The 24,003-nt window shown below is 41.9% G+C and overlaps 1 protein-coding gene across 8 annotated transcripts in view; it reads left to right on the plus strand.

Moving 5' to 3' along the window:
- The window catches only part of itpr1b (inositol 1,4,5-trisphosphate receptor, type 1b), a 571,367-nt gene that overhangs the window by 226,217 nt on the left and 321,147 nt on the right, over positions 1 to 24,003 (plus strand). For 7 of the 8 annotated variants that reach the window (XM_069936919.1, XM_069936913.1, XM_069936916.1 and 4 more), the window contains exons 25-32: positions 6,474 to 6,528; positions 9,163 to 9,328; positions 13,624 to 13,806; positions 15,065 to 15,154; positions 15,245 to 15,382; positions 16,253 to 16,378; positions 21,052 to 21,252; positions 23,253 to 23,504. In XM_069936919.1, the coding sequence (XP_069793020.1) occupies positions 6,474 to 6,528; positions 9,163 to 9,328; positions 13,624 to 13,806; positions 15,065 to 15,154; positions 15,245 to 15,382; positions 16,253 to 16,378; positions 21,052 to 21,252; positions 23,253 to 23,504 (1,211 nt within the window). The remainder of the gene's footprint in view (positions 1 to 6,473; positions 6,529 to 9,162; positions 9,329 to 13,623; positions 13,807 to 15,064; positions 15,155 to 15,244; positions 15,383 to 16,252; positions 16,379 to 21,051; positions 21,253 to 23,252; positions 23,505 to 24,003) is intronic. The other variant, XM_069936918.1, reaches the window with a different exon arrangement.

A 24,003-nucleotide genomic window follows, 5' to 3' on the forward strand; every position in this document is an offset into this window, starting at 1 on the left:
GCCCGATAGCAGCCATTCTCAATTTTTTTTTGGCTATGGCCTTCTCAGGACTCTGCTCAGAGTTTATGGGCCTTCTTCCCTGTGAAGCAGTCAAGCTTAGTTGATTTATTCCACTCTGCTCCCCCACCGACAACATAAAAATCTAAAAATTATTTCATGATTTCAGCCTGTGGCTCCCCTTAAATGTGTTGTGGCTTCCAGGATATGGGGGTAAGAGAGGGGTGTTGTGTAGGGCTTTCATTGAGAATGCTTTCCTGTTGCAATGTCAGAGAAGAGAAACAGTTATCCAGAATTCAAGCAACCAGCAAAATCATTTGTGGGAAAAAAAAGGGAAGTTAGTTCGTCTTTCACACATCACGCAATCTCAAACAACCAAAAATTCACTTATCCAGCATCTACTAATCCCCAAACATGACAGATACCAGGCGTTTTACTGTATTGTCTTTACTTCAACTTTTGGTTCTGAAACTTAAGAGATTTCTGTCAACCCACATCAGTAGCAAAGCCATGTCAAAGCACTGTAGTTTCCCAAAATTATGCCCAGATCTGCCAACCCACTGCTGCTTGTGTCAATCCACTAAATCAAAACATTGTAAGGCACTATCCTCTGGGTATGCAACCCAAAACTACATTTGCAACCTATTGGGTTTGGCCGTCATAAACTCTGTTCCCCAACCTCTGACTTCCCATCTGGCCACTGTCTGAAACCAGCTTGAATTGTCCACAAACTTTGGTGTCATATGTGGTTTGAGAGGTGCCATGATCCATCTACAATAACACTGACTGCCTCATGAATATCATCCCACCTCTTTCCTGGCCTTGGATGAGTGGCTATTGATTCCCACCCAACCTCTGCCTTTGTGTCTTTTATCGTTCTTAAAGAACAGGCAAACGCAGTTCAAAAAGGCGAGCAGTGGCCTCCGTTGCCACCCACCTATCGTAAGGGAATCTGGTCTACATCCCCAAATCTGGAATGGCAGAGACCGGGGCCTTACACGTCCAAGTGTGGCAATGCAAACAAGCCCAGAGAAACCAGTGGGAGAACTGGAAAGATTTATTTTCTTTGTGAAGGGCAGGCTGATCTGGAATGGGTTCAGCCTGAAAGAGGGGCCCATGCCTTGGAAAGCACCAAACCTACTGTGACATCCAGTGACCTCTTGTTGGCCCCGAAAATCCAGGGTAGATGGTGCACATCTTGCACCAGGCCACACTTAGGTTCCCAGTGTCTCATCTATTCCCTTTAACTTTAGATGAAGCTAAGCTTGATTGCCCATGTCCTAACTTGCACTGTGTAATTCACCTCGCACCTGTTTGCTTGCTGACCCATGTTACTTGGGCAGCTGCTCAAAGTTTAAAAAGTTCAGGGGCGTGGCAAGATGGCGTAGAGTCTAGACGTGTAATCTCGACCTCTCTGGCCGGACTTTTAAGTACCCGTTTTTTAACCCTTTGTTTTCAAGTTTAAACTCTTTAAATTTTAAAGTATTAAGGAAGTATTATGGCCATTAATGGTAAAAAGAGTAAATCTCAAGTGCAGAAGAAGTTACATTTTTGAAATACTGAAGATTTGGGCCCTAAACAACTTGTTACAGCTTCAGGTTTAATTTCTTCAGTGCCTAAACTACAAAGGCTGCCTGTGGGAGCTGAAAAAAAAAAATGTCTACTACGCACCAAGTGAAGGATAGCTCTGGAATTACCCATTCTCTGGAGGAAGGTACGTGTTCCCAAGAAGTGGATCCTGATTCTGGAAGCCTTTCGATTTTAATGGAGGGAGCACGCAGGAAGACGACTCCATTGTTTGAAATACTTCAGGCAGCATTCCAACCTGAAGATTTTGATTTCCTCCGTGATTTTGCGAGAAAACAACGAGCTGCGGGAGGAGACCAGCGGCGACCCCCTGAGGAAGTCGGGGTGCCGTCGCTGGGAGTCCAGACCCGGAGTAAAACCTCTAAAATGCCTTTCGTTGAGTTGCAGCAGGAGCTGCAGTTACCTGGTTCTGCCACTGCGTCAGAGAAAGCAGGGCTGAGCTTTTCTGAGCTACAATATATGCAGTTAAACGCTGTCATTCAACCCTTACTGAATGAGATGGCCTAAATTAATGCTAATATAAGTTCAGAATTGAATACAGTTAAAACGCGTGTGGAAGCATCTTGTGAAGATTTTAAAAAATTTCTGTCTGCTTTTTTGGAATGTAAACAGCAAGTGGTTTCTAACACAGAAAAAGTGTTGAAGGTTGAAAAATCAGTTATAGAATTGCGAGAACGTGAGAAGGAGTTAGAGAGGAAAATAGACTATTTGGAGAATCAAAGCAGAAGGAATAATGTGAAAATCGTTTGTTTGCCAGAAGGTATGGAAGGACAAGATCCTCTTCGTTTTTTTAAAGATTGGATCCCACAAGTACTAGGGCAAGAATTTTTTTCTGGAGGCTTGGTACTGGAAAGAGCCATAGAGCTTCAAGAAGAACACCTTTACCTGGTCAACCACCAAGACCTGTAATAATTCGATGTTTGAATTATTTGGACAGAGAAGCAATACTTCGATTAGCAGTGCAAAATGCGAGACGACGACAAACTCCGTTATTGATTCAGAATAGCAGGGTTTTTAAAAATCCTGATTTGAGTCAAGAGGTCATTCAACGTCGACATCGATTTAATTCAGTTAAAGAAGTTTTGTGGTGTAAAGGTTATCAGTCTACTTTTCGCTACCCTGCAGTGTTGAAGGTGTTTTATGGAGACTATCAATCTCGGTTTTTTGAGAATGATCGTGAAGCAATGATTTTTACTGATTCATTGCCAGATATAACAGGACAAAGACGTAGTCCACCATTGTCTCCTAAAGAAAAATCTGGTTGTTCTGGAAATGGAAGAAATGGCAGAAATGGGAAAAACGGGAATGGAAAGAGTCCAACTTCTTTTGAAATGGGACCTTCGAGTTTGGAATCTCTTGGATAAATAGAAGAATTTTCTTATTCTTATTTTACTTTTTATGTTATCATGATATTTTGATGTTATTCTTTGTTCGGCTGGGGAGGGAGAAATTTGCTCTAGATTCTACTAGTCATCAGCTACTGGTGGGTGACCCACACCCAATTTTTGTTTAGGGATTACTACCTTTTGGTAGTTTTGGGGTGGGGGGCAATTTTTTATTTCTTTTTATTTTCATTTTAGTTAGCTTTTAATCTGTGACTTTTTTCTCCTATTGGAGGGCCTATATAAGTTGATTTGAGTTTTCATATAAAGATATTATTGGTATTTAGTAATATTAGTAGATATGTCAAAGTTGAAGTTTGCTACTTTTAATGTTCGAGGTTTAAACAGTCCAATCAAGCGTAAGCGCGTCTTGGCGTATATTAAGAAAATGAAAATTGATGTTGCTTTTTACATACATATGGTAGAGATATGATTTTACCTGAAATGACTAAATTTAAGACTTCTTATGAAGGTGTCAGAGAAGGGTTATGTTTCATCTATGTATCAAATACTACAGGATGGTATGGATAAAAAGGGTTGGGATAAATCCAAAACTAAATGGGAAGCGGATATTGGTTTTATTTTTTCCGAGGATGATTGATACATTTAAAGGATGGTTAAAGAAAAGTTGGGACTGGTGAGGAACTTAAAAAAAGATCTACTTGGAGCCAACATATTTGACTTCAGTTTTTATCCAGCTGATAATGCAGGAGTCTCCGCAGAAGAAGATACAACTGAGGACGGTAAAAGAAAACGGAAAAAAATTAGAGAAGGGTGAGCTGCATTCAGGATGAATTGCTTAGTTTAGATGGAATGAAACTGAACTTTCTGGGTGCCAAGGTTGCGTATTAATTACCGTATAAGTTGGCATACAGAACATTCCCGAAACTTAAAAAAATGTCTCCTTAAGATCAGGGTCATCTTATACACTGAGTATAAATCCAAACCTTGACAGTGAAGTCTCAACACCACTGCCATCTTCCTGCTGGCTCTGATACAATTTTGCACAAGCCCCATTAGCTATTTGTGAAGTCTCAGAGCTCCCTCGCGGGGTCCATCCACTCAGTCCAGCCGCCAACAGCTCTGTATAAGCTTTAAACGACATGTTACAGGAACTGATAGTGGTTAATTTTAAAATATGCTAATAAAATTAAAATCTTATCAGAGTAATTTGGTATTAAAATATTGTGATTTGCTTTTAAGAGCATCCACTGGTCAATGATAAGTTCCAGATTTGAGGAGGTCGTCTTATACAAACGGTATTGCTCAAACACTTGGTTAAAATGGAAATTTTGGCGTCCTCCTATACACCAGTCATCCTATTTGCCACATATACGGTATCATAAAAACATCTGTTGAGTTAGAAATGGTTCTCAAGTTTTATGGAATTGCAGATACCATACCTTTATACAAAAAGAGTTCAAGGATAAACCCACCAATTGCAACCTGACAATTTGACCTTTGAAATATGGAAATCTTTAGAAATGATAATTGTGGACAGAACTATTTGTCCCTTGAACAACTGTAATTTGATCAGAGAAAGCCTGCTTGGATTTGTCTGTGAAATACAGGATTGCACAGGTACGAGGAAATTATGGCAAGCAGGGTGAAAACTAATCCAAAAGAGTTCTACAAATATGTTAATGGTAAAAGGAAAGCTAGAGACAAAATTGGTCCCTTAGAGAATCAGAGCGTAAAACTGTGTGTGGAGCCTAGAGAAATGGGGGAGATATTGAACAGTTTCTTTTCTTCGGTATTCACTAAGGAGAAGGATATTGGGTGATGTGAGATAAAAAAAAAGCAAATTGGGTAAATATGGGGAATATAGAGATTACAAAAGATGTAGTTTTAGGGCTTTTGAAGAATATAAAGGTGGATAAGTCTCCGGGACCAGACGGGATCTTCCCCAGGACATTGAGAGAAGTGAAGGAGGAAATAGCAGAGGCTCTGGCGGTAATTTTCCAAATGTCATTAGATATGGGGATAGTGCCGGAGGATTGGCGCATTGCGCATGTGGTTCCGTTATTTAAAAAGGGTTCAAGGAGGAAGCCTGGCAACTATCGGTGTGTAAGTTTGACGTCTGTGGTAGGTAAATTAATGGAGAAAATTCTTAGAGATAGTACTTATAAACATCTGGATAGACAGGGTCTGATCAGGAGCACTCAACGTGGATTTGTGGGAGGAAGGTCACGTTTGACCAATCTGATTGAATTTTTTGAAGAGGTGACTAGGAATGTGGATGAGGGTAGCGCAGTGGATGTTGTCTATATGGACTTCAGTAAGGCCTTCGATAAGGTACCACATGGAAGGCTAGTTAGGAAGTTGCAGTCTTTAGGTATAAATTTTGAGATAGTCAAATGGATTGAACATTGGCTGAAAGGGAGAGGCCAGAGAGTGGTAGTGGATAATTGTCTGTCAGGTTGGAGGCCGGTGACCAGTGGTGTGCCTCAAGGATCTGTATTGGGCCCATTGTTGTTCGTTTTATACATTAATGATCTAGATGATGGGGTGGTGAATTGGATTAGTAAATATGCAGACGATACTAAGATAGGTGGGATAGTGGATAATGAAGAAGGTTTTCAAGGATTGCAGAGGGATTTGGGCTGCTTAGAAAAGTGGGCTGAAAAATGGCAGATGGAATTTAATGCTGATAAGTGTGAGGTGCTTCATTTTGGTAAGAAGAATCAGAACAGGACATACGTGGTAAATGGGAGAGCATTGATGAATACAGAAGAGCAGAAAGATTTAGGAGTAATGGTACATCGTTCCCTGAAGGTAGAAACTCACGTGAATAGGGTGGTGAAGAAGGCTTTTAGTATGCTGGCCTTTATCAATCATTGCATGGAATATAGGAGTTGGGAGGTGATGTTGAGATTGTATAAGATGTTGGTGCGGCCTAATTTGGAGTTCTGTGTGCAGTTCTGGTCGCCTAATTATAGGAAGGATATAAACAGAGTGGAGAGAGTGCAGAGAAGGTTTACCAGAATGTTACCTGGGTTTAAGCATCTAGAGTATAGGGAGAGATTGGACAGATTAGGTCTTTATTCTTTGGAGCGTAGAAGGTTGAGAGGGGATTTGATAGAAGTATTTAAGATTATGAAAGGGATAGACAGAGTGGATGTGGATAGACTATTTCCGTTAAGAGGAGGAAAGATTAAAACAAGAGGACATGAGTTAAGAATTAAGGGGCAGAGGTTTAGAGGTAACATGAGGGGGAACTTCTTTACTCAGAGAGTGGTAGCCGTGTGGAATGAGCTTCCGGGAGAAATAGTGGCGGCGGAGTCAATTGTATTATTTAAGAAAAGGTTGGACAGGTATATGGATGAGAAGAAGATGGAGGGTTATGGGCATTGTGCAGGGAGGTGGGACTAGAGAGGGGTGTTTGGTTCGGTGAGGACTAGAAGGGCCTAATGGCCTGTTTCCGTGCTGTAAATTGTTATGTTATGTTTATGTTATTTACTCATGATTGGTTCAGTAACTAATTAGGTTCTAATATTTCTTTCACAGGAACGTTAGATTTTGAGCACATTGAGGAACAAGCTGAAGGGATCTTTGGTGGAAGGCAAGCTTGATGTTTTGCTCTTTTTTTTTAAAGTTAAGATATATTGTCAGAGTACATACTTGACATCACATTCAACTGTGAGATTCTTTTTTCTTGTGGGCAAGACAAAATTACCAATTATTGGTTGTGCAAAAAAATGAACTCCAGAAGATATGTACACAAGTAAACAAATAAAGAAATGTAAACAAATTGTGCAATACAGAGAGAAAAAAAATCAAAGAAATGGGTCCCTGATTGAGTTTGTTGTTGAGGAGTCTAATAGTAGAGGGGTAACAGCTGTTCCTGAACCTGGTGGTGCAAGTCCTATGTCACCTAGACCTCTTCTGATGGCAGCAGCAAGAACAGAATGTGTGCTGGGTGTTATGGATCTTTGATGATTGCTGCTGCTCTCTGACAGAGCAGCTTTTCCTGTAGATGTTCTCAATGGTGTGGAGGGTTTTGCCTGTGATGTACTGGGCTGTGTCCATTAAATTTTGCAGGATTTTCTGCTCAGGGGTATTGGTATCCCCATACTAGACCATGATGCACCAGGTCAGCATACTTTCCACCTTACATCTGTAGAAACTTGGCAGGGTTTTCAATGTCATATCAAATCTCCACTGTGACAGATTATGTTGTGTTTGTATTGTATATAGATATGTTTTTGCGAGATAAATTGGGGCTTGGTTTTCTTAGTGTAGGTCGCAAACAAACACTTCAAAACAGATCTCATTTAAAATACTGGAGCTCTGCTCAAGCCAGACAGGGCAGCTCCTGGGGACCTTTGCAAACACTTTGGGGAGCACCCAAGAGACTTCACTAATGAATTGTTGTTTTGAAAAGCAGCAGATGAAAGAGATCGGAGGAGGAGTTCTGAGCCGCAGGTTGTCTGGGAGTGCAGCTTGCTGTTCTAAGAGGGTCATGTAGTTTTGCAAGCAGAGAGAGTCAAACAGCTTTTCTCTGTGTGTGTGTGAGAGAGAGAGGTCAGTTCTGCAGTTCTACAGTCAGCAGCAACAGCTGGGACTGGAACAGGACAAGCTGGCAAACTTGTGGAAAAACCCCATTTTGAAAGTGGATTCTGAGTGCTTAGTTCAGCCTGGTCAAAGCCCTTGTGGTTCATACAAGAGGAGCGGACTGGCTGCTTAATGTGTCACTTGAAATAAGAGAAACAAAAAGGAACTCTGGTGACCTGAAAGAAAGAGGTTACCATCTGGAAAACCCTGATGGGGAAAGTTTCTTTGGCAAGACACTGAAGTGGCTGATTAAAAGGGATCAGTTTGTGTCCAGGAACAACAAATCTCTCTCTGAAAACTAACAAGAACCTTCCAGAGTGGTAACCATTTACCGTTCAAGCACCAAAGCCTGGTGAACTTCATAAATGTTAAATTCTGTGCACAGTAAAAGAATTGCCTGCAATCAGTGAACTTGGAGGAATGAGAAGTGAGATTGGACTGCGAATCAAAGAACTTTTCTAAACTTACACACACATTGCATGCACGTGTGCTTAGAATTACAAGGGGGTTAAGTTAGGTTAGTTAAGTTAATGATGATAAGTTAAAGTGTGATTCTGTTTTCATGTTTAAAGATAATTAAAAGCAAATTTTGTTGAAGTAACCAGTTGTCTTGGTGAAAATCTATTGCTGCTGGGTTTTGGACTCCTCTGAGCTTGTAAAATCACAAACTCCTCAGGAAGTAGAGGAGCTGATATGCTTCTTCACAATGCCATTAGTGTGATGGGTCCAGGAAATATCCTTAGAGATAATGAATCCCAAGAACTTAAATTTGCTCACCCTCTTCACCCCTGATTGCCCCAATAATCACTGGATCATATACTTCTGGTTTTCCCTTCCTGAAGTCACCAATCCACTCCTTAGTTTTGCGACATTGAGTGTGAGGCTGGGAAGAACGATCAAGTCACTACATTGATCTTGGTGTTAAGGACAGTTGCTCTTCCCAGAAATGGACTTGGAAATGATGCTGGAAATGAATAGCATAAAGCCACAAGAAATGAAGGATATAATAAGGGTCTGAGTCTTCCATGATCTTGTAATATGTGCTGAGTTGTGATTGTGGTACCACCTCATCCAGAGAAGAAATGTTCCATAACACTTCAGGTGTTCAAGAAAGTTTGGGAAAAGCCTGTGCTATCCTGTGGGTATGGTGATTGCAGGTGTAGAAAAATACCTGCAGAATCAACATGATGTGAAGTGGGGGATCTTCATTCCAGACAAAAAGTAGACCTCAGACAGTGAACACTGAATGGAATATCTCTAGTATGGCTTCTTTTGTCCTGGTCCAAGGATTTGATCAATATGGCGGATGCACAGTGGAAATGAAGGTCACAGCTTCCAGGCCTGGTGTCAAACTGATGCACCATTTGCCTTCAGATGAATACAAGGTATTCTATGGCGATATATTGGAGAGGAGAGTGATCCACAGCATCCTGGGCCTACTTGCTGCTTGATGAGCATTACAAGAACAAATTTATTGCATTGATATCCTGTACATGTTTTCCTCCAATTGAGCAGTAACTGCAGTACAAACTAATTGGTAATTCTGCATTCTTTGAATTCCAGAGGTCACAGGGGATGTGATAGAAATGTCCATTTTCTATTTGGAATTGGTTATGATTCTTTATTTTTTTCCCCAACACAGTGATGAAAATACCCCATTAGATCTGGACGATCACGGAGGCAGAACATTTCTGCGGGTCCTGCTTCACCTGACCATGCATGACTATCCGCCCTTGGTGTCTGGAGCTCTCCATCTCCTGTTCAGACATTTTAGCCAGAGGCAAGAGGTCCTTCAAGCATTTAAACAGGTATGTGAAGACCGTTTTTTTTCCACAGGAGATGGTTAATATTAAAACTTCCCATTTGCAGGCCACTTCCTAGAGCAGAAGTCACGCAATGACCTTTTAAACTTGAGCTCCTGCATATTACCTGACCTTTCATGTGAATTGGTGATGTGTTCTTCACTGTCTGATGCCCACACAAAGTTTGAAGTACATTTTTGTAGCTTTTTTTTTTAAACTTCTGTTTGAATGCTCTACATACAAGGAATTTAATTTTGATGTTCTTCTCGGAATGAGTTTGCAATGGGCACTGAGGAGTGTTTGAATGTTTTAGGATTTGGTACAAGGTAGTGACTGACAGAAGGAAACAATGAACAAAGATAACTCAACAAGTAAACACAACTTAATTTTGCCACTTTTTCATGGAGCAAGACCTCCAGTCCCATTTAATCACAGGCTCATGTTTCTCTGCATATAAAGGCCTGATTAGGTCTAACTGTCATCAATTTTCCCATCCAACCACTCCTCCCCACCAACACATCCCCATCCCCAGATTCTCCCACTTACTGATGACTATCATATATTTCGGCATAAGTTGAGTTGCGAAACCCTAAAAAATTTCTCAAAAAGGAGGGGTCGACTTATACACTGGATATACTTTTGAGACCTTAAATTCACCGGGGGAAAAAAACCAGATTGACGTCAATTTGGTGTATAAGTCGATGCTGGAAGCATCTCCCAACCACCAGTGCTGCCACTCCCCGACACCTCCCCACCGCTGGGCGCCGCCATTACTGCTCCTACCTGAGGTCGGTGTTGACACTCCTACCTGGTTGGCCGAGGTTCCTGCTCCCGCCGGGAACACAACGTTGGGGCTCCAACTCCACAGGCCATCACTGCTGCTGCCTGGTAGGCTGAGGTTTCTTCTCCCTCCTGGAGCATGATGTCACTGCTCCAGCTCAGTTGATATCTGATAAGCTGAGGTTTTTTTTTCTTAATTTACAGCTTTGTTACTTGGATTAGGTGTTTTTTTTTTAAAAAAAAAAGCCCGGACAGCCCAAAAAAAGGTAGTCGACTTTTATGCCGGATATGCCATAAAACCCTTAAAATTAGGCTGGAAAATGGGGGTCAACATATTGCTGAAATATACACGGTAGATGAAATTTACAGTGGCCAATTAACATACTGGCCCGCATGCTTTTGAGCTACGGAAGGAGACCGGAATCTGAAAACTCCACAGAGACAGCACACAAAACAGAATCAAATCCGCTACCTTGTCCTCCAAACATCTTTTAAGTAATGTACTGATGTTGTTTATCATCTAGCAGATTAGTCAACATTGCTTTTGGCCTTGACTCTCAAAGTTGCACTTTAACATCATTGTTCAGTTCCTGATTGCTTCATTTCAATCTGCAAGTTGAAGCAAGTGGGCATGCAAACCCTAGTCCCTTGCGGCCACAGGGCAGGCGTGGGGTGTTTTTGGGTTGGTGATCAGTGTTGATGGCAAGCATGCAGAGATCAAGCTAAAAGGGGGCAGCATGGTTAACATAGTAGTAATTAGCGAACGACCCTGGTTAAAATCCGATGCTGTCTGTAAAGAGTTTCTATGTTCTCCTGTGACCTGCGTAGGTTTTCCCTGGGTGCTCCAGTTAATTGGGTGGCACAGGTTGGAATCTGTTTCTACCATGTTTTAAATAAAATATAAAATTTAAATTGAAAAATGGTTTTGGATGCAATTTTGTGTTGGATTTGCACAACAAAATGCATGTGATTACCTTATATTTAATTTTTAATTAATTTTTATGGAAACTATGCAAAATGTCAACTGGGTAAATGACCGAGCCATTCCAGTTCAAAATGAAATTCAACTTGACTCTAATCATTTCTCCAATAAATCGATTTATCTTTGAAGCAATCAGTACTGAGTTTTTTAGAAATTGCCTTCGCCCATTCATTCCTTCAGATCTTCTCCAGCAGTCTGCTGGACGAGGACTAGTGGTTCTAGCTCTTTACATGGAGGCAGTGGGAATGCAGTATTACTTGAGAGCTTCAACCATGATTTAATGAATGGCAAAGTAGCTTAAAAAGATTGCATGATCTCCCTCTGAAAATGTTTATGTTTGCACTGTTGTAATATTTGTTATCCACGAACTACATTGAATATTTTTTTATTTTATCTGGTAATTTTGTTGTTGATTAATGTATTTTATGTATTCCATGTGGCTTCAGTAAAAATGAAGAATTTCAGTGCATTTGTATATCGTACTTGAGGGTATAACAAAAAACTGTAATCATCAGGAAATTGCATGCAAGGGTTGGTGGGAGGAGGAAGAATAAAGCAATCCCTAATGTGAAGAGCTGTGGAAGTTGTAACAGTAAAAAATCCCCATTTGCTGGTGGTTTAAGGTCATGGAGAAAAAGTCTCCCAATATTAAAATAATATTTTTAATATAGATTTTGAGTCACAAAATGACATTTGGCATTATCAGAGGATACTCCGCTCCTACTGCAGATGAGACCCATATAGTGGAATGATAACGTAAACAAATCCTAATGAAATTGAGCACAAGAGGAAGTCATTACTGCAGAAGGGTTTATATTTCCCAAAATTAGAGGATATCTCCAAGAATTTTTCATTTCAAAGGATAGAAAATCACTTTAATTTTTGGGAGGTAACATGGTGAGAGGAGTGGTTGGAAGCTGGCAGATGTTATAAATGGAGTTCCCCTGCTGAAACTGTACTGCTCACAAAGATTTAAGTCTGCTTCTGACAGACCCTCATGAAAATGATTGCCATTTGTTCAGTCAGTAGTCTGAATAGCAGACTTTTGGGAGGGAGACAAAATTGAGCTTCCTGGATGCATAACCTGGAAGGATTCCAGGCACAAGGCTGGATCTTACTGATGCCTGTGAATTTATCCTTGGCATTTTTCTCTGTGTCTTAACATGTTGAAACTGGGAACAAATAACTGTTCGTCCACTCCTGTTACATGCAGAATATTTTTGCACCTTTTATGGTATAATTTGCTTGTCTACATGAGCTGTTGAAGGCACAGCTTCTTAACAGAATGGAATTGAACTGATGCAATGTTTCCTTTCTGGGGAAGGAGGTCAGTTGCATCAACAGTGAGAAGCTTGTCCTGCTTTATTTCCCCTCGCCCTTCCTGATTTATTTCATAATGCTAGCAAGCAGAAAAACCTCTGTTCTGTCAACTCAGTCTGTACTTCCTGGTGTTGGGACAGCTGCCTATCCCAGTCACACTTTCCTGTCCTACCCTTACCCTCCTCCATTGGGCTGAAGATGCATGTGCTTGAAAACGCCAACCTCCAGATTCAAGGTGGCGCATTTAACGAATCGAGGGTGGCACGGTTAGCATACCAGTTATCATAACGCTGTTACAGCACCAGCGACCGTGGTTTGAATCTCACGCTGTCTATAAGGTTTTGTACATTCTCCCCATGACTGTGTAGGTTTCCTACGGGTACTCTGGTTTTCTCCCACCCTTTAAAACCATACAGGGGTTGTAGGTTAATTTGGTGTAATCGGGCAGCATGGGCTCATGGGTCAGAAGAGCCTGTAAACATGCTGCATGTCTACATTTATTTTTTTTAAACTTTAGTTTCTTTTCTCATCAGACTCTTGGGTGGATCTTGTACCGTCAAAAGGTGATGCCCCTGCATTGTTTTGAACTGTTACCTTGGGTCACTTATAAATGAAATGAGTAAATTACTGAAAAATTTAGACTTAATTATTTTGTATTATATTTTTTATGTATAGGTGCAATTATTATGTATTGGGCATTATGTGTGCACTGTGGTCTAGAGAAACACTGCTTCATACATGTACTGTCAGATGATCATGAGAATTTCTCTTTGCCCTGAACTGTGTGACTTGTTGTAATGCTGCACCTCTCTCTGTGTCTTATTTATTTGTTATCATTACACTACCTGGTGCGTCACTTGACTTGCCTGGATGCCATGTGTAATAAAGCCATTGACTATATCTCAGTGCACTTGGCAATAAACAATTGAATTCCATTCAGAAGATGAAAGCATCCTTCTACTGGAAGGATAGTACAAAGACACTACTTCTTGCTCTCCATTCTCACCCTCCTCCCTGACTCACCCCCCCCCAACCCCTCCCCCCCATAAACAAATCTCCACTGGCCATGCTGTAGATCCTTTAGCTTTAACTTTTGTGAATTATGATTTGGACTGTGTGGATAGCAAGAACTTGAAGCATTGTTTAAACCAATGATGTCCTACACTCAGACAGGGCTTCCTGGGTCTCATTGTTTGACCTCCTTGTGGCATTCCTCCAGGTGCAGCTGCTCGTCACAAGCCAGGATGTGGAAAACTACAAACAAATTAAAGCTGACCTGGACCAGCTGAGGCTGCTGGTGGAGAAGTCGGAGCTGTGGGTTTTTAAAGGCCATGCCCATGATGAATCAATCGAAGGGGGAGATGGTTCCACAGGTGGAAGTGAACTGAAGAAGAAAAAAGATGTAAGACGTGTCCTAGTTGGCAAATTGACTGACTGCTACACTACCACCAAAGGGCACTGAATCAGGAGATTAACTGGAAAACAAAAACCTGCAGATGGTGGAAATCTAAAATCAAAACAGCAAACCCTGAAAGTATTCAGCATGTCAGTCAGTATCTGTCAGGAATTAATGTTCCAGATTTATGACTGTTCATCACAGCACATTTCTGATTAAAGGTTTTTGGCCTGAAATGTTAACACTCTATTTTGCAGCCCACAGATGCTTCCTGGCCTACTGACTGTTTCCAGCATTTGGTTTTTGACTCAATTGGGCCATTCCTGATTCAGTCTCCAACATGAACTGGAATTTATGTTATCTTTTCCTCTTGTTGTTAGTGAAACACTATCACAATGACAGCGACCCAGGTTTGAATCTGATGCTGTCTTTAAAGTGTTTGTACCTTCTCCCTGTGTCCATGTGAGCTTCCTCTGGGTGCTCCAGTTTATCCCCACATTCCAAAGGTGTACGGGGTTCAAAAGTTAATTGATCACGTGGGTGCATTTGGGCGGCAGCATGGGCTTGTTCCCGTGCTGTGTCTCCAAATAAATACATTTTATGGCTGCAGTTGGAGAATTTGATTGCAATCAGAAGTGCCTATGAAAGTTTTGTATGGAAAGAGAGGATAAGAAAGAAAAAAGGTTAGCAAACCTGGGAAGAAGGACAAAATTACTTTTTGTTTAGCTTAAACCTAATGTGGTGTTACCAGTGTTGAGAAATAGTACAGTATATAATACAAGTCTTTGGAGGATGGGACAAATTGAAGTTTAGGGACAATTATTGCATTCATTTTGCTCATCTGTAACCCTGTAGATGCCAAGTAAACAATTCAGCAGGTCAAGATACATCCATGAATGGTCAGTCAATAACTCGAAACGTTGCCTGACCATTTCTTTCCGAGGATGCTGCCTGACCTGCCGAGTTCCTCTTGCACTTCATTGTTTTCTCAAGAATCATTATCTACAGTTTTTGTTTTTCTCTGTAAATGCCAAGATATTTATTTTTGTTTTACAGTTTGTAAGCTGGGCCATCTTAGCTCGTGACTTTGTTTCATGTTGACACTCAGTTCTTTTGTGGGAGGGGCAGAAGTTGGTTGCTGCTGTTCATGAATGTCGCCTGAAGCTTTGAAAGGCATTCCAACCAAAACGTGGTGATTGCGGTGAACCTTTGTGCTTTTCTTTAAATGAAGCCCCTCTTGTGCTTGATTTTCTGTCCAATGCAGGGTGACTTTGCTGAGGGTCAGACAGCGAGTTCTGATGCAGTGGTTGCCATTGAAAGCACCAGCATCAAGAATTATCGAGTTATAAAGGAGGTGAGACCTCTGAACTGTGTTGCATGCATTGTCTTGGTTACTTGATGTCTTTTTCTTCCAAAGCTCTGATCCATGGTTTGCCTGTTCCAGGTTTTGATCCGGCTCAGCAAGCTATGTGTGCAAGAAGGCTCATCTGTGAGGAAAAGCCGAAAGCAACAGCAGAGGTTACTGAGAAACATGGGGGCCCACACTGTTGTCCTGGACCTTCTGCAGATTCCCTATGAAAAGGTACCAGCTGGATCCATTCAAAGTGCATGCTTGAACCTGGAATCTCCTACCTGTCTATCATTCTTGGTCTAAACTCAGACAATTATATTCCACCTCACATTTCCTTTAAAGATTCAAAGCGATGAATATGTTTGTTAATTTAAGTCTTGAGCATGAATCACGCATTTGGCTCCTGAAATCCCCTAAAGTGGCATGAATTCTGTCCTCCAGTGAATGAATGACTTTGCAATCTGAGACATTCTTGTGAACAGATTTTCACTTCTAAGTAAAATGTGTACATTTTTTGATTTGGATCAGGAAATAGTGGGTGGGCACTATTAATCTCTCCAACTACACTGAAAATTGACAGAAGGCCCAGCTTTGAAGTGAGCAAGTGGTTTTATGGTGTGTTGTGGTGTTTGCATGCAGGAAGTGTAATTCTATCATCTTCTTCCCAAGGGAAGGGGATAAATACTTGACAAGTGTGGGGGTGGAAAGAATTGGATTGGATGGAAAACAGAAATGTGAGGCTGTTCTGGAAAAAGCTGGGAAAGTTACTGTGGGCTGCAAGGCGTCTTCTGATATGTTTTGTTCTCTAGAATGAAAAGCAAGGGGTTTGAGAGTCTTTCTAAGTGGCCATAAGACAGGAGTGGAATAGGTCATTCAGTCTATCTAATTCATCCCACCATTCCATTGTGGCTGATTCACTCTCCCATTTCAGCCCCAGATTTTTGAATTCTCCCCATAACCCTTCCTGATCAAGAACCCATCTATTGTGGTTCTAACACAAACTCCCCAACTCACAATCCATACTTCTCAATGTTGCTGATTCCCAGCAAAGCACAACAGTGCTCGTGGAATGTAACCACATTGGCTTAATTTCCTCTGCAGGCCGAAGACATCCGAATGCAAGAGATCATGAAGCTGGCGCACAAGTTTCTGCAGAATTTTTGTGCCGGCAACCCACAGAACCAGGCTCTTCTGCACAAGCACATCAACCTTTTCCTAAATCCTGGGGTAAGTACAGCTCTTGGATCCAAGCAGTCTTCCAGTTAGCATCTGCAAGTCAGTCTTGCAGCTGACCATTTGAAGTTGGTGTGGTCTTGAGAAGCCCAGTGTGTTGGCTGTGTGGGCACTGTATTGCTTTGTTAGCCTCAATGTTGAAGGCAGCTCTGCTGGTTCCTTCAGGTGACTTCACAACTTGATCCTGTCAGCTTGCAAAAAAAATGTCAGTGGTGAACATACCAATCCAGTTCTGGAATTGTGTAAGAGAAGAAATCTAAATGTGGGCACTTTTTAAAAAGCCACAGCAAACATGTAATTAAACACTGACATTCAAAATGTAGAGATGCTGGAGGAACTCAGCAGATCTCGTAGCAACCATAGAAGGTAAAGTATATACCAACGTTTTGATTGAGGAAAGAAGGAAGGGCTCAGGCCTCCTATGGACGCTGTAAGATCTGCTGAGTTCCTCCAGCATTTGTGTTTTCATCACAAGACTGCAGACTTTCATGTTTGCATGTATGCGTTTTCCCTCAATGGAATTTATGAAAATTCAAAAGGGCATATGGCATTCCTGCCTGCCCCGCACTCAGGGCATGTTTGTAAATCAATGGACTGGTCACTATTCGTGAGCTTTGAGAGCAGATGTGCAAGTTTCCAATGTTATCTGCTGGTAACATTGCTTTTGTTCAATGACCTGCCAAGGTTTGAGTGGATCTCTGTGAAATAAGGCTGACTGGCCAAAGGTAACATGCCTGATACGTCCCGCTGTGACATACTATATCAATCTCCTGCCCCTTCCCAGCGATGTCAGTTCATTTACTTTAACTTGTCAGTGGACAGAATTGGACTTGTTGTTATGATTGAGCTCAACAAAAGCACCATGATTTCTCAAGTCAAGTTTATTATCATCTGACTGTACAAGTACAACCTGAGAAACAGCATTCTCTGGTCCTTGGAGCAAATCATGCAGACAGAAAACCAAACATAACACACAGACGAATAATACACCTGCAGGACAAGTATTCTATCTATAAGAATAAATAAATATTGTTTTATACGAATGAGAGTCTCAGATGGTTAGTGTGAGCAGTTCCTTTGAGCGTTAGTATCCTCATTGCCCGTGGGATGAAATGTTCCAAAGCCTGGTGGTGCTGGCTTTGATACTCCTGTATCTCTTCCCCAACAGGAGCAGCTGAACTATGCTATGTGCAGGGTGGAAGGGATCCTCCATGATTTTGCATGCACTCTTCAGACAACGATCCCAGTAGATCATGTCGATGGGTGGGGGGGGGGGTGTGAGGGAGACTTCAGTGATCCTCTCTACTACTCTTATGGTGCTATGGATGGACCTCCGATCCATTTCTCCAGAGCAACTGTACAACTCTGTGAGACAGCTGACAAGGACGCTCCAGAGAGAGCTTCTATAGAAGGTTGACATAATAGTGGCCAGTACCCTTGCCAGCTCAGTCTTTTCAGGAAATGCAGTCATTGTTATGTATTCTTGATGAGTGAGATGTTGAGTCTCCATGGTAAGTCACTAATTAAATGAACTCCAAGAAACTTGGTGCTCTCCACTCACTCTACTACAGAATTGTTGACATGTAGTGGAGGGTGGTTGTTCCTGTTCCTTCTGAAGTCCTCGATCATCTCCTTCATCCTGTCCACGTTGAAACTCCGGTTGTTCCTCTCGCACCATTTCACAAGATTTTCCACCTCTTCTCTGTAGTGCAACTCATCGTTGTTGATGATGAAGCCAAATCAGTTCCTATCTCTGAGCTATAATGTACTTAACACCTTCCTAATTTTGCTGAGTGTATCTCACAAATTGATGCATGCAAATAGATCTTATTCTGGATTTAAAAAGGAAAATCTGCAATTGGAATGTAGTGATATAGAGTGACAGGTTTCATTGATGTTATACCGGTCTATGTATTCTTACCAAAAAACAATAAACTTTTCCTACCAATAACCCTCTATTTTGCTTTCATTCGTGTGCCTGTCTGAGTCTCTTAAATGCCCCTATTGTTCCAGCTTCTAACACCACCACTGGCAATGCATTCCAAGCATGCACAACTCTCTGTGTAAAAAAAACTCACCCCCGATGTCTCCCCTAAACTTTCCTCCCTTCATTTTGTGCAGAAAATGCTCAGAGAGTTCACCATAAAAGGGAATTTGATGCATTTCAAAACATATGAAAGAATTAATAGAATTGTTAATTTCCCCTTTAATTCTAAGAACACTTTCAAAAACATGCAGAAGTGAAACTGCATTTCATGGGGAGATCCAAAATCCCCCAGTATGATTAATGCAATGCCTTCAAGGATGGGCAGGAAAAGGGATTTGATTCATCCATGAGCCAGTTTGTTCCTCCCTTCCAAGCACCTCAGGCACAGTTCTGCAATGCTATGGCTCCATTATTACAATGTAGTTTCCCACGAACACGCAGAAGAGCAGGACATTCAATCGGTACATTCAGAACAGATCAACAGAACCTTGTTGGCTCACATAACCCAAGAATATTGGAATTGAAGGACAGTTATGAGATCCAAAGGCAGAGGAGGTTTTTTCACCTGCAAAGCCAACTCCTGCAGCCGGTACTTCTGTTCTTTGTGCCACTAATTGTATCTGAGCAATGAGTTGAGGAGGGAGAAAGGGGAGAGATGACATAGCAACCAGTCGGAGGAGAAATGTAGACAAAAACAAGGCCATAGAACAAATTCCTTTGGGATCTCTCAAGTACCTCCCCACCCCCACCAACTCTTTCCCACTTTGTGTTTTTTGGCCTTCAATTTTGCACAAATCCCCCATTCTCTCTTTTATCACCTTCCCATCAGACCCTCTTCCACCTTCTCTGGTTTCTCTCCTGCAATACCCCACATGCATTCCCTTTCATCCTTTCTCTCACCAACATTCCCAAATGTCCTTTGTGCCTTCTTTCAACCCCTTGCTCCAACGACTCCATCTAGCAATAAGTTGTCCATCCACCTCCCTAAAACTTAATTCTCTCTATCCCCATCGACAGAAGTCACCTTGACATCAAACGAACCTGAAGAACCCACAACCTCCATGAGAGGGCCAAGGGCAAGGGTGAACAGGAAAACCACAATCCAAATTCCATTCCCTCATGACCTGGAACTGTATTACTGGTCCTTTGTACTGGGTGTAAATCCTGAAACCCCCTACGCAACATAATGAGAGTACCTTCATCAGAAGGATGAATTGGCTCACTGCCACCTGTTCTCGAATGGTAGCAAATTCTGGGCTTGTCAGTGGCATTCTGAAAATTATACTATTCTTTGAAAGAATATTCTTGTAGATGTAAAGTAGTTTATTATTGCTGCATCATATTGTTAAAATTTCATGTTGGTTGTATTCTTGCAGTTAAATATTGTTTATTGAGATGTGTACCTAGATACATTGAGAAACCGTGCCCTTTTTCCACTGGCATCCCAGTTAATTGGGTGTGCCATGTCCCAGGATAGGAAGCCGTTTGTGCTGTTTCCACCAGGCCACCATTAACTGGGACACTGACTGCTTTTCCACTGAACACAACTCATCCCCAGAGATTGGAGAGTCTACCTTTGAATGGAATGGATGGAAGTTGTCCTTTTTCCATTGGTTTAATCAGCACGTTGGTGTCAGCTGACACCAGGGACATGAGTAGGGGTAGAGGCCATCAATCCCCAGCGTGATTTGACACAGGTGTGCTGATTGTTTTCCTTTTCCACTGGAACCTGAACTGGTTAATTCCCTGGAAAAGGGACTGCTGGGCCTTTTCGAATGAGACTTTCCCTGCCTGCTGCCTGGGAAAGTCAATATCTACGTGGTACAACATGTAGTAGTCCAGGAATTTTTTTAAAGGTTACAATAAAACAAAAATGTCACTGAAGACAAAAGTGCATGTTTTAGTGTTAAAGAGTAAAGGGCAGTTAAACCGTGCAAGGCTTCATCTTTCACTAAAGGGAGATCCATTCATGATAAAAGAAGGAAAGAAACTCTCCTTCCAGTATATTAAACTTTTAAATTTAGCATGGTAACAGGCCATTTCGGCCTAAGAGTCCTTGCTGCCCAATTGACCTCCAACCCCCGGTAAGTTTTAAATGGTGGGAGGAAGCCAAAGTCCGCAGGGAAAACCCACATAGACATGGGAGAACATACGAATTTCTTGTCGATCGTGCAGCTTTCAAACCCCAGTCTTGATCGCTGGTGCTAACTACTATGCCAACCATGTGACTGTTTGTTAGCCATTTTGACATTTTATGTTACAGGTACCTGGCTGAGACTTGAACCTTGCAAATACATTATCAATTAATTGCTGACGATTTTGCATTTCAATGAACAGCTGATTCCAAAATCACAGATGACTGAGTCCATGCAGACATTAAGTGCCCATTTTAGGTTAGCATACCCTAATCCCATTTTATTCTTGCTGCAATTCAGTCAACTCCTAAATTCTACAAAATGGATGTAATTTACAGGGAACCTGCCATCCCCACATGACCATGAGATGTGGGAGAAAACTGAAGCCCTCAGGTAAAAATCTCTGGGTCACAGGGCGATCCCAAAAGCTCCATGCAGGCTCTACTGTCTGTACCATTTTGCTAAAATAGATTGTCAACAGCGTTTCATGCATTCAATTCCTGGTTACTTGGTGTGCAGGTCTGATAAGAGAATTGATGTTTCAGATTCTGGAAGCTGTGACCATGCAGCACATCTTCATGAACAATTTTCAGTTGTGCAGCGAGATTAACGAACGAGTGGTACAGCACTTTGTCCACTGCATTGAGACACACGGCCGCAATGTCCAGTACCTCAAGTTCCTGCAGACCATTGTGAAGGCCGAGGGCAAGTTTATCAAGAAGTGCCAGGACATGGTCATGGCTGAGGTGAGTGGTGTCAGTCAAATATCATGACAGTCAGTACACCAACACGAAATGTTTGAGCGGGATAGACTAAGAAGAAGATAGCAGAGCCTGTGTATAATAAAGTCTCGTGAATGTGATAAACATGATGGCTGATCTGGTCTCGGCCAGTTAAGGTAGCAAGCTGTCAAGTTCACACTTGCTAATTTCAAATTCTCATGAGTGCCAGCAATGTTTATAATGAGGAAAATTGCTCTTGAAAGACATTAAAATCGGACACCCAGTCTTAAATTGAAAAGGATTGATTAAGGGCTGATACTTGTTGGAGGGAAGAAATGTGATGTAACTTGAGCTCTTGTAACTAGATGTCTGAAATACTTAACCTTTGATCCGGAATCGTCGGGACCGGACACCTGCTGTTGTTCGGAATCTTCTAGATTTCTGTCTAAAGCCTCTGTAATTCAATAAACAGCCATAATCTCATGCTCACTGATAAATGAACGTTGTTCCATCCCACCAATTAAGTGTTCGCCCATTTTAACCATATCATCAATGGGCATTTTTTCACCTGTGCGCACAATGTCTTCATCCTCATCTCTACTCTGCTCATGCTTATCAGTATGTAACACCATTTCATCAATTTCCCCATCACTCAAGGAATGCACAGCGTGTGCGTTATTGTGAATGTTCAGCACTTCTTCGATATCAGCCGCATCCAACATGTTGACATTTTTAGCTGCAACACTTTTGATGTAGGCAGTGAGGTTCGTGATCATCCTCCTCTCATTACAGACACGAAACCTTCAAAGTCTTCACCTGTAGGCTCATTTTCATTGAACATTGTTAATGGCCAAAGTCTATGTGGAGGGGCTCTTATAGAGTAATGATCGTGCTAATTAGTGACGGTGCCCAACAGGGAGTTGCTCTTATAAATTGATAATTGCACTAATTAGTGACTGCGCATGCCATGAAGGGCCACTTATTAGGTGATGATACCATAAATTATCGATGGGGATACATGGGAGTTGAGTGATGGTCGTGTCGGGCCATGTTTGGCATCCAACTCCATATACAGAAAAAATTGCTTGTATTTGGAGGTTGCCAATTTTCAGAATTCCAGATAAAAGGTTAGGCACTTGTCGTATGACAATCAGATTTTCTTTTGCACGAAGTTGCTATGTTCTATCACTGCATGGCAAAGAGGTGAAGTGATTTATAATTTAAAAAAAAATTTAGACATATAGCACAGTAGCGGGCCATTTTGTGTCCAATTTACACTCAATTAACCTAAACTCCCAGTACGTTTTGAATGGTGGGAGGAAACTGGAGTCCTCAGGGAAAAACCACGCTGACACGGGAAGAACATACAAAGTCCTTAGAGACAGAGCAGGATTCGAACCCTCGGGGCTGGCGCTGTAATTGCATGTGCTAACCATGCTGGCCTCTTTTTCAGTGAGCTGGCATGTAAGGCTGAACACCTCCCTGTGCTCTTTAATTCTTGGTTTATAAAATAGAGCACTCATCACACACACAGACCCTTGCTCCAATGGGGTGTGTGGCCCCATCTTGCTTCACATCTTCACTTCAGCTGATAATGGATCAGGTGGATTTCTAATTTTGGCTGCTAATTATCTGTGACTTGGGGAAAATCAAAAATTTACATTTTTAATAAGAAAAGATCGACTGACAGCTTGTCAAGATGCCTTGAAATATATGTTTGAGTTGGTGGATTGGTGGACTCTCTCCTCTGGGTGTCACTACAGGCTCTTTGCAGGTTGGACATATCAATCACCAGGATCAGTGTAAGGCTCAATGGGCTCCTACCGAAGACCAATTCTGTACCAACTCAGGAGAGAAACCTCGAGTGAGAGGAGAGGTGCACAAGTGGAGGATAAATGTTCAATTCACCAGGTTAATTGAGGAGTCAAGTTCTGCAAACTTATTGTCCCATCTTGTTTCTTGTTCTCCAATATAATCCAGTTGCTTAGCATGCTTATGAGACCTCCTGAATTGTTCGTTGGCAGCTGGTGAACGCTGGAGAAGATGTGCTGATTTTCTACAATGACCGAGCTTCCTTCCAGACTCTGGTGCAGATGATGCGCTCTGAACGAGACCGGATGGATGAGAACAGCCCTCTCAAGTACCATATCCACCTAGTGGAGCTGCTGGCAGTCTGCACTGAGGGCAAGAATGTCTACACAGAGATAAAATGCAACTCTCTTTTACCCTTGGATGACATTGTCCGAGTATCAACCCATGAAGACTGCATACCTGAAGTAAGTGGACCATCTGGGGTCTCACCTTTCTGATCTTTAGTTTTTTTTTTGATATGTGGAATTATTTGCTAACTCTCACCAAACGAACCACATCCCACCTAATATTGTCTAACTTAACCATATAACTATAACCATATAACTGTTTACGGCGTGGAAACAGGCCATGTTGGCCCTTCAAGTCCACGCCGGTTCACTCGAACAACTCCACTAGCTTCCCCCTCCTGCTCTCTGCCCATAACCCTCCAATCCCTCACATCCACGTACACAACCAAACTTCTCTTAAATGACAGAAGGGACCCTGCCGCAACTATCTCTTTTGGAAGATCATTCCATTCTGCTCTGACTTATTTATAATATGTCATGATAATCATAGGTGGAGAGCCACAGACCCTTTGGCCATGCTTGTCCAAGCTGACCAAAGTGTCTTACCCTTCCCTTGCTGACATGTCTGTCCATGGTCTCATGTACTGCAAAACTGAGAGCACCCGCAAATTGGAGG

Source organism: Narcine bancroftii, chromosome 5 (genome assembly GCF_036971445.1).
Source record: "Narcine bancroftii isolate sNarBan1 chromosome 5, sNarBan1.hap1, whole genome shotgun sequence".
Taxonomy (NCBI): Eukaryota; Metazoa; Chordata; class Chondrichthyes; order Torpediniformes; family Narcinidae; genus Narcine; species Narcine bancroftii.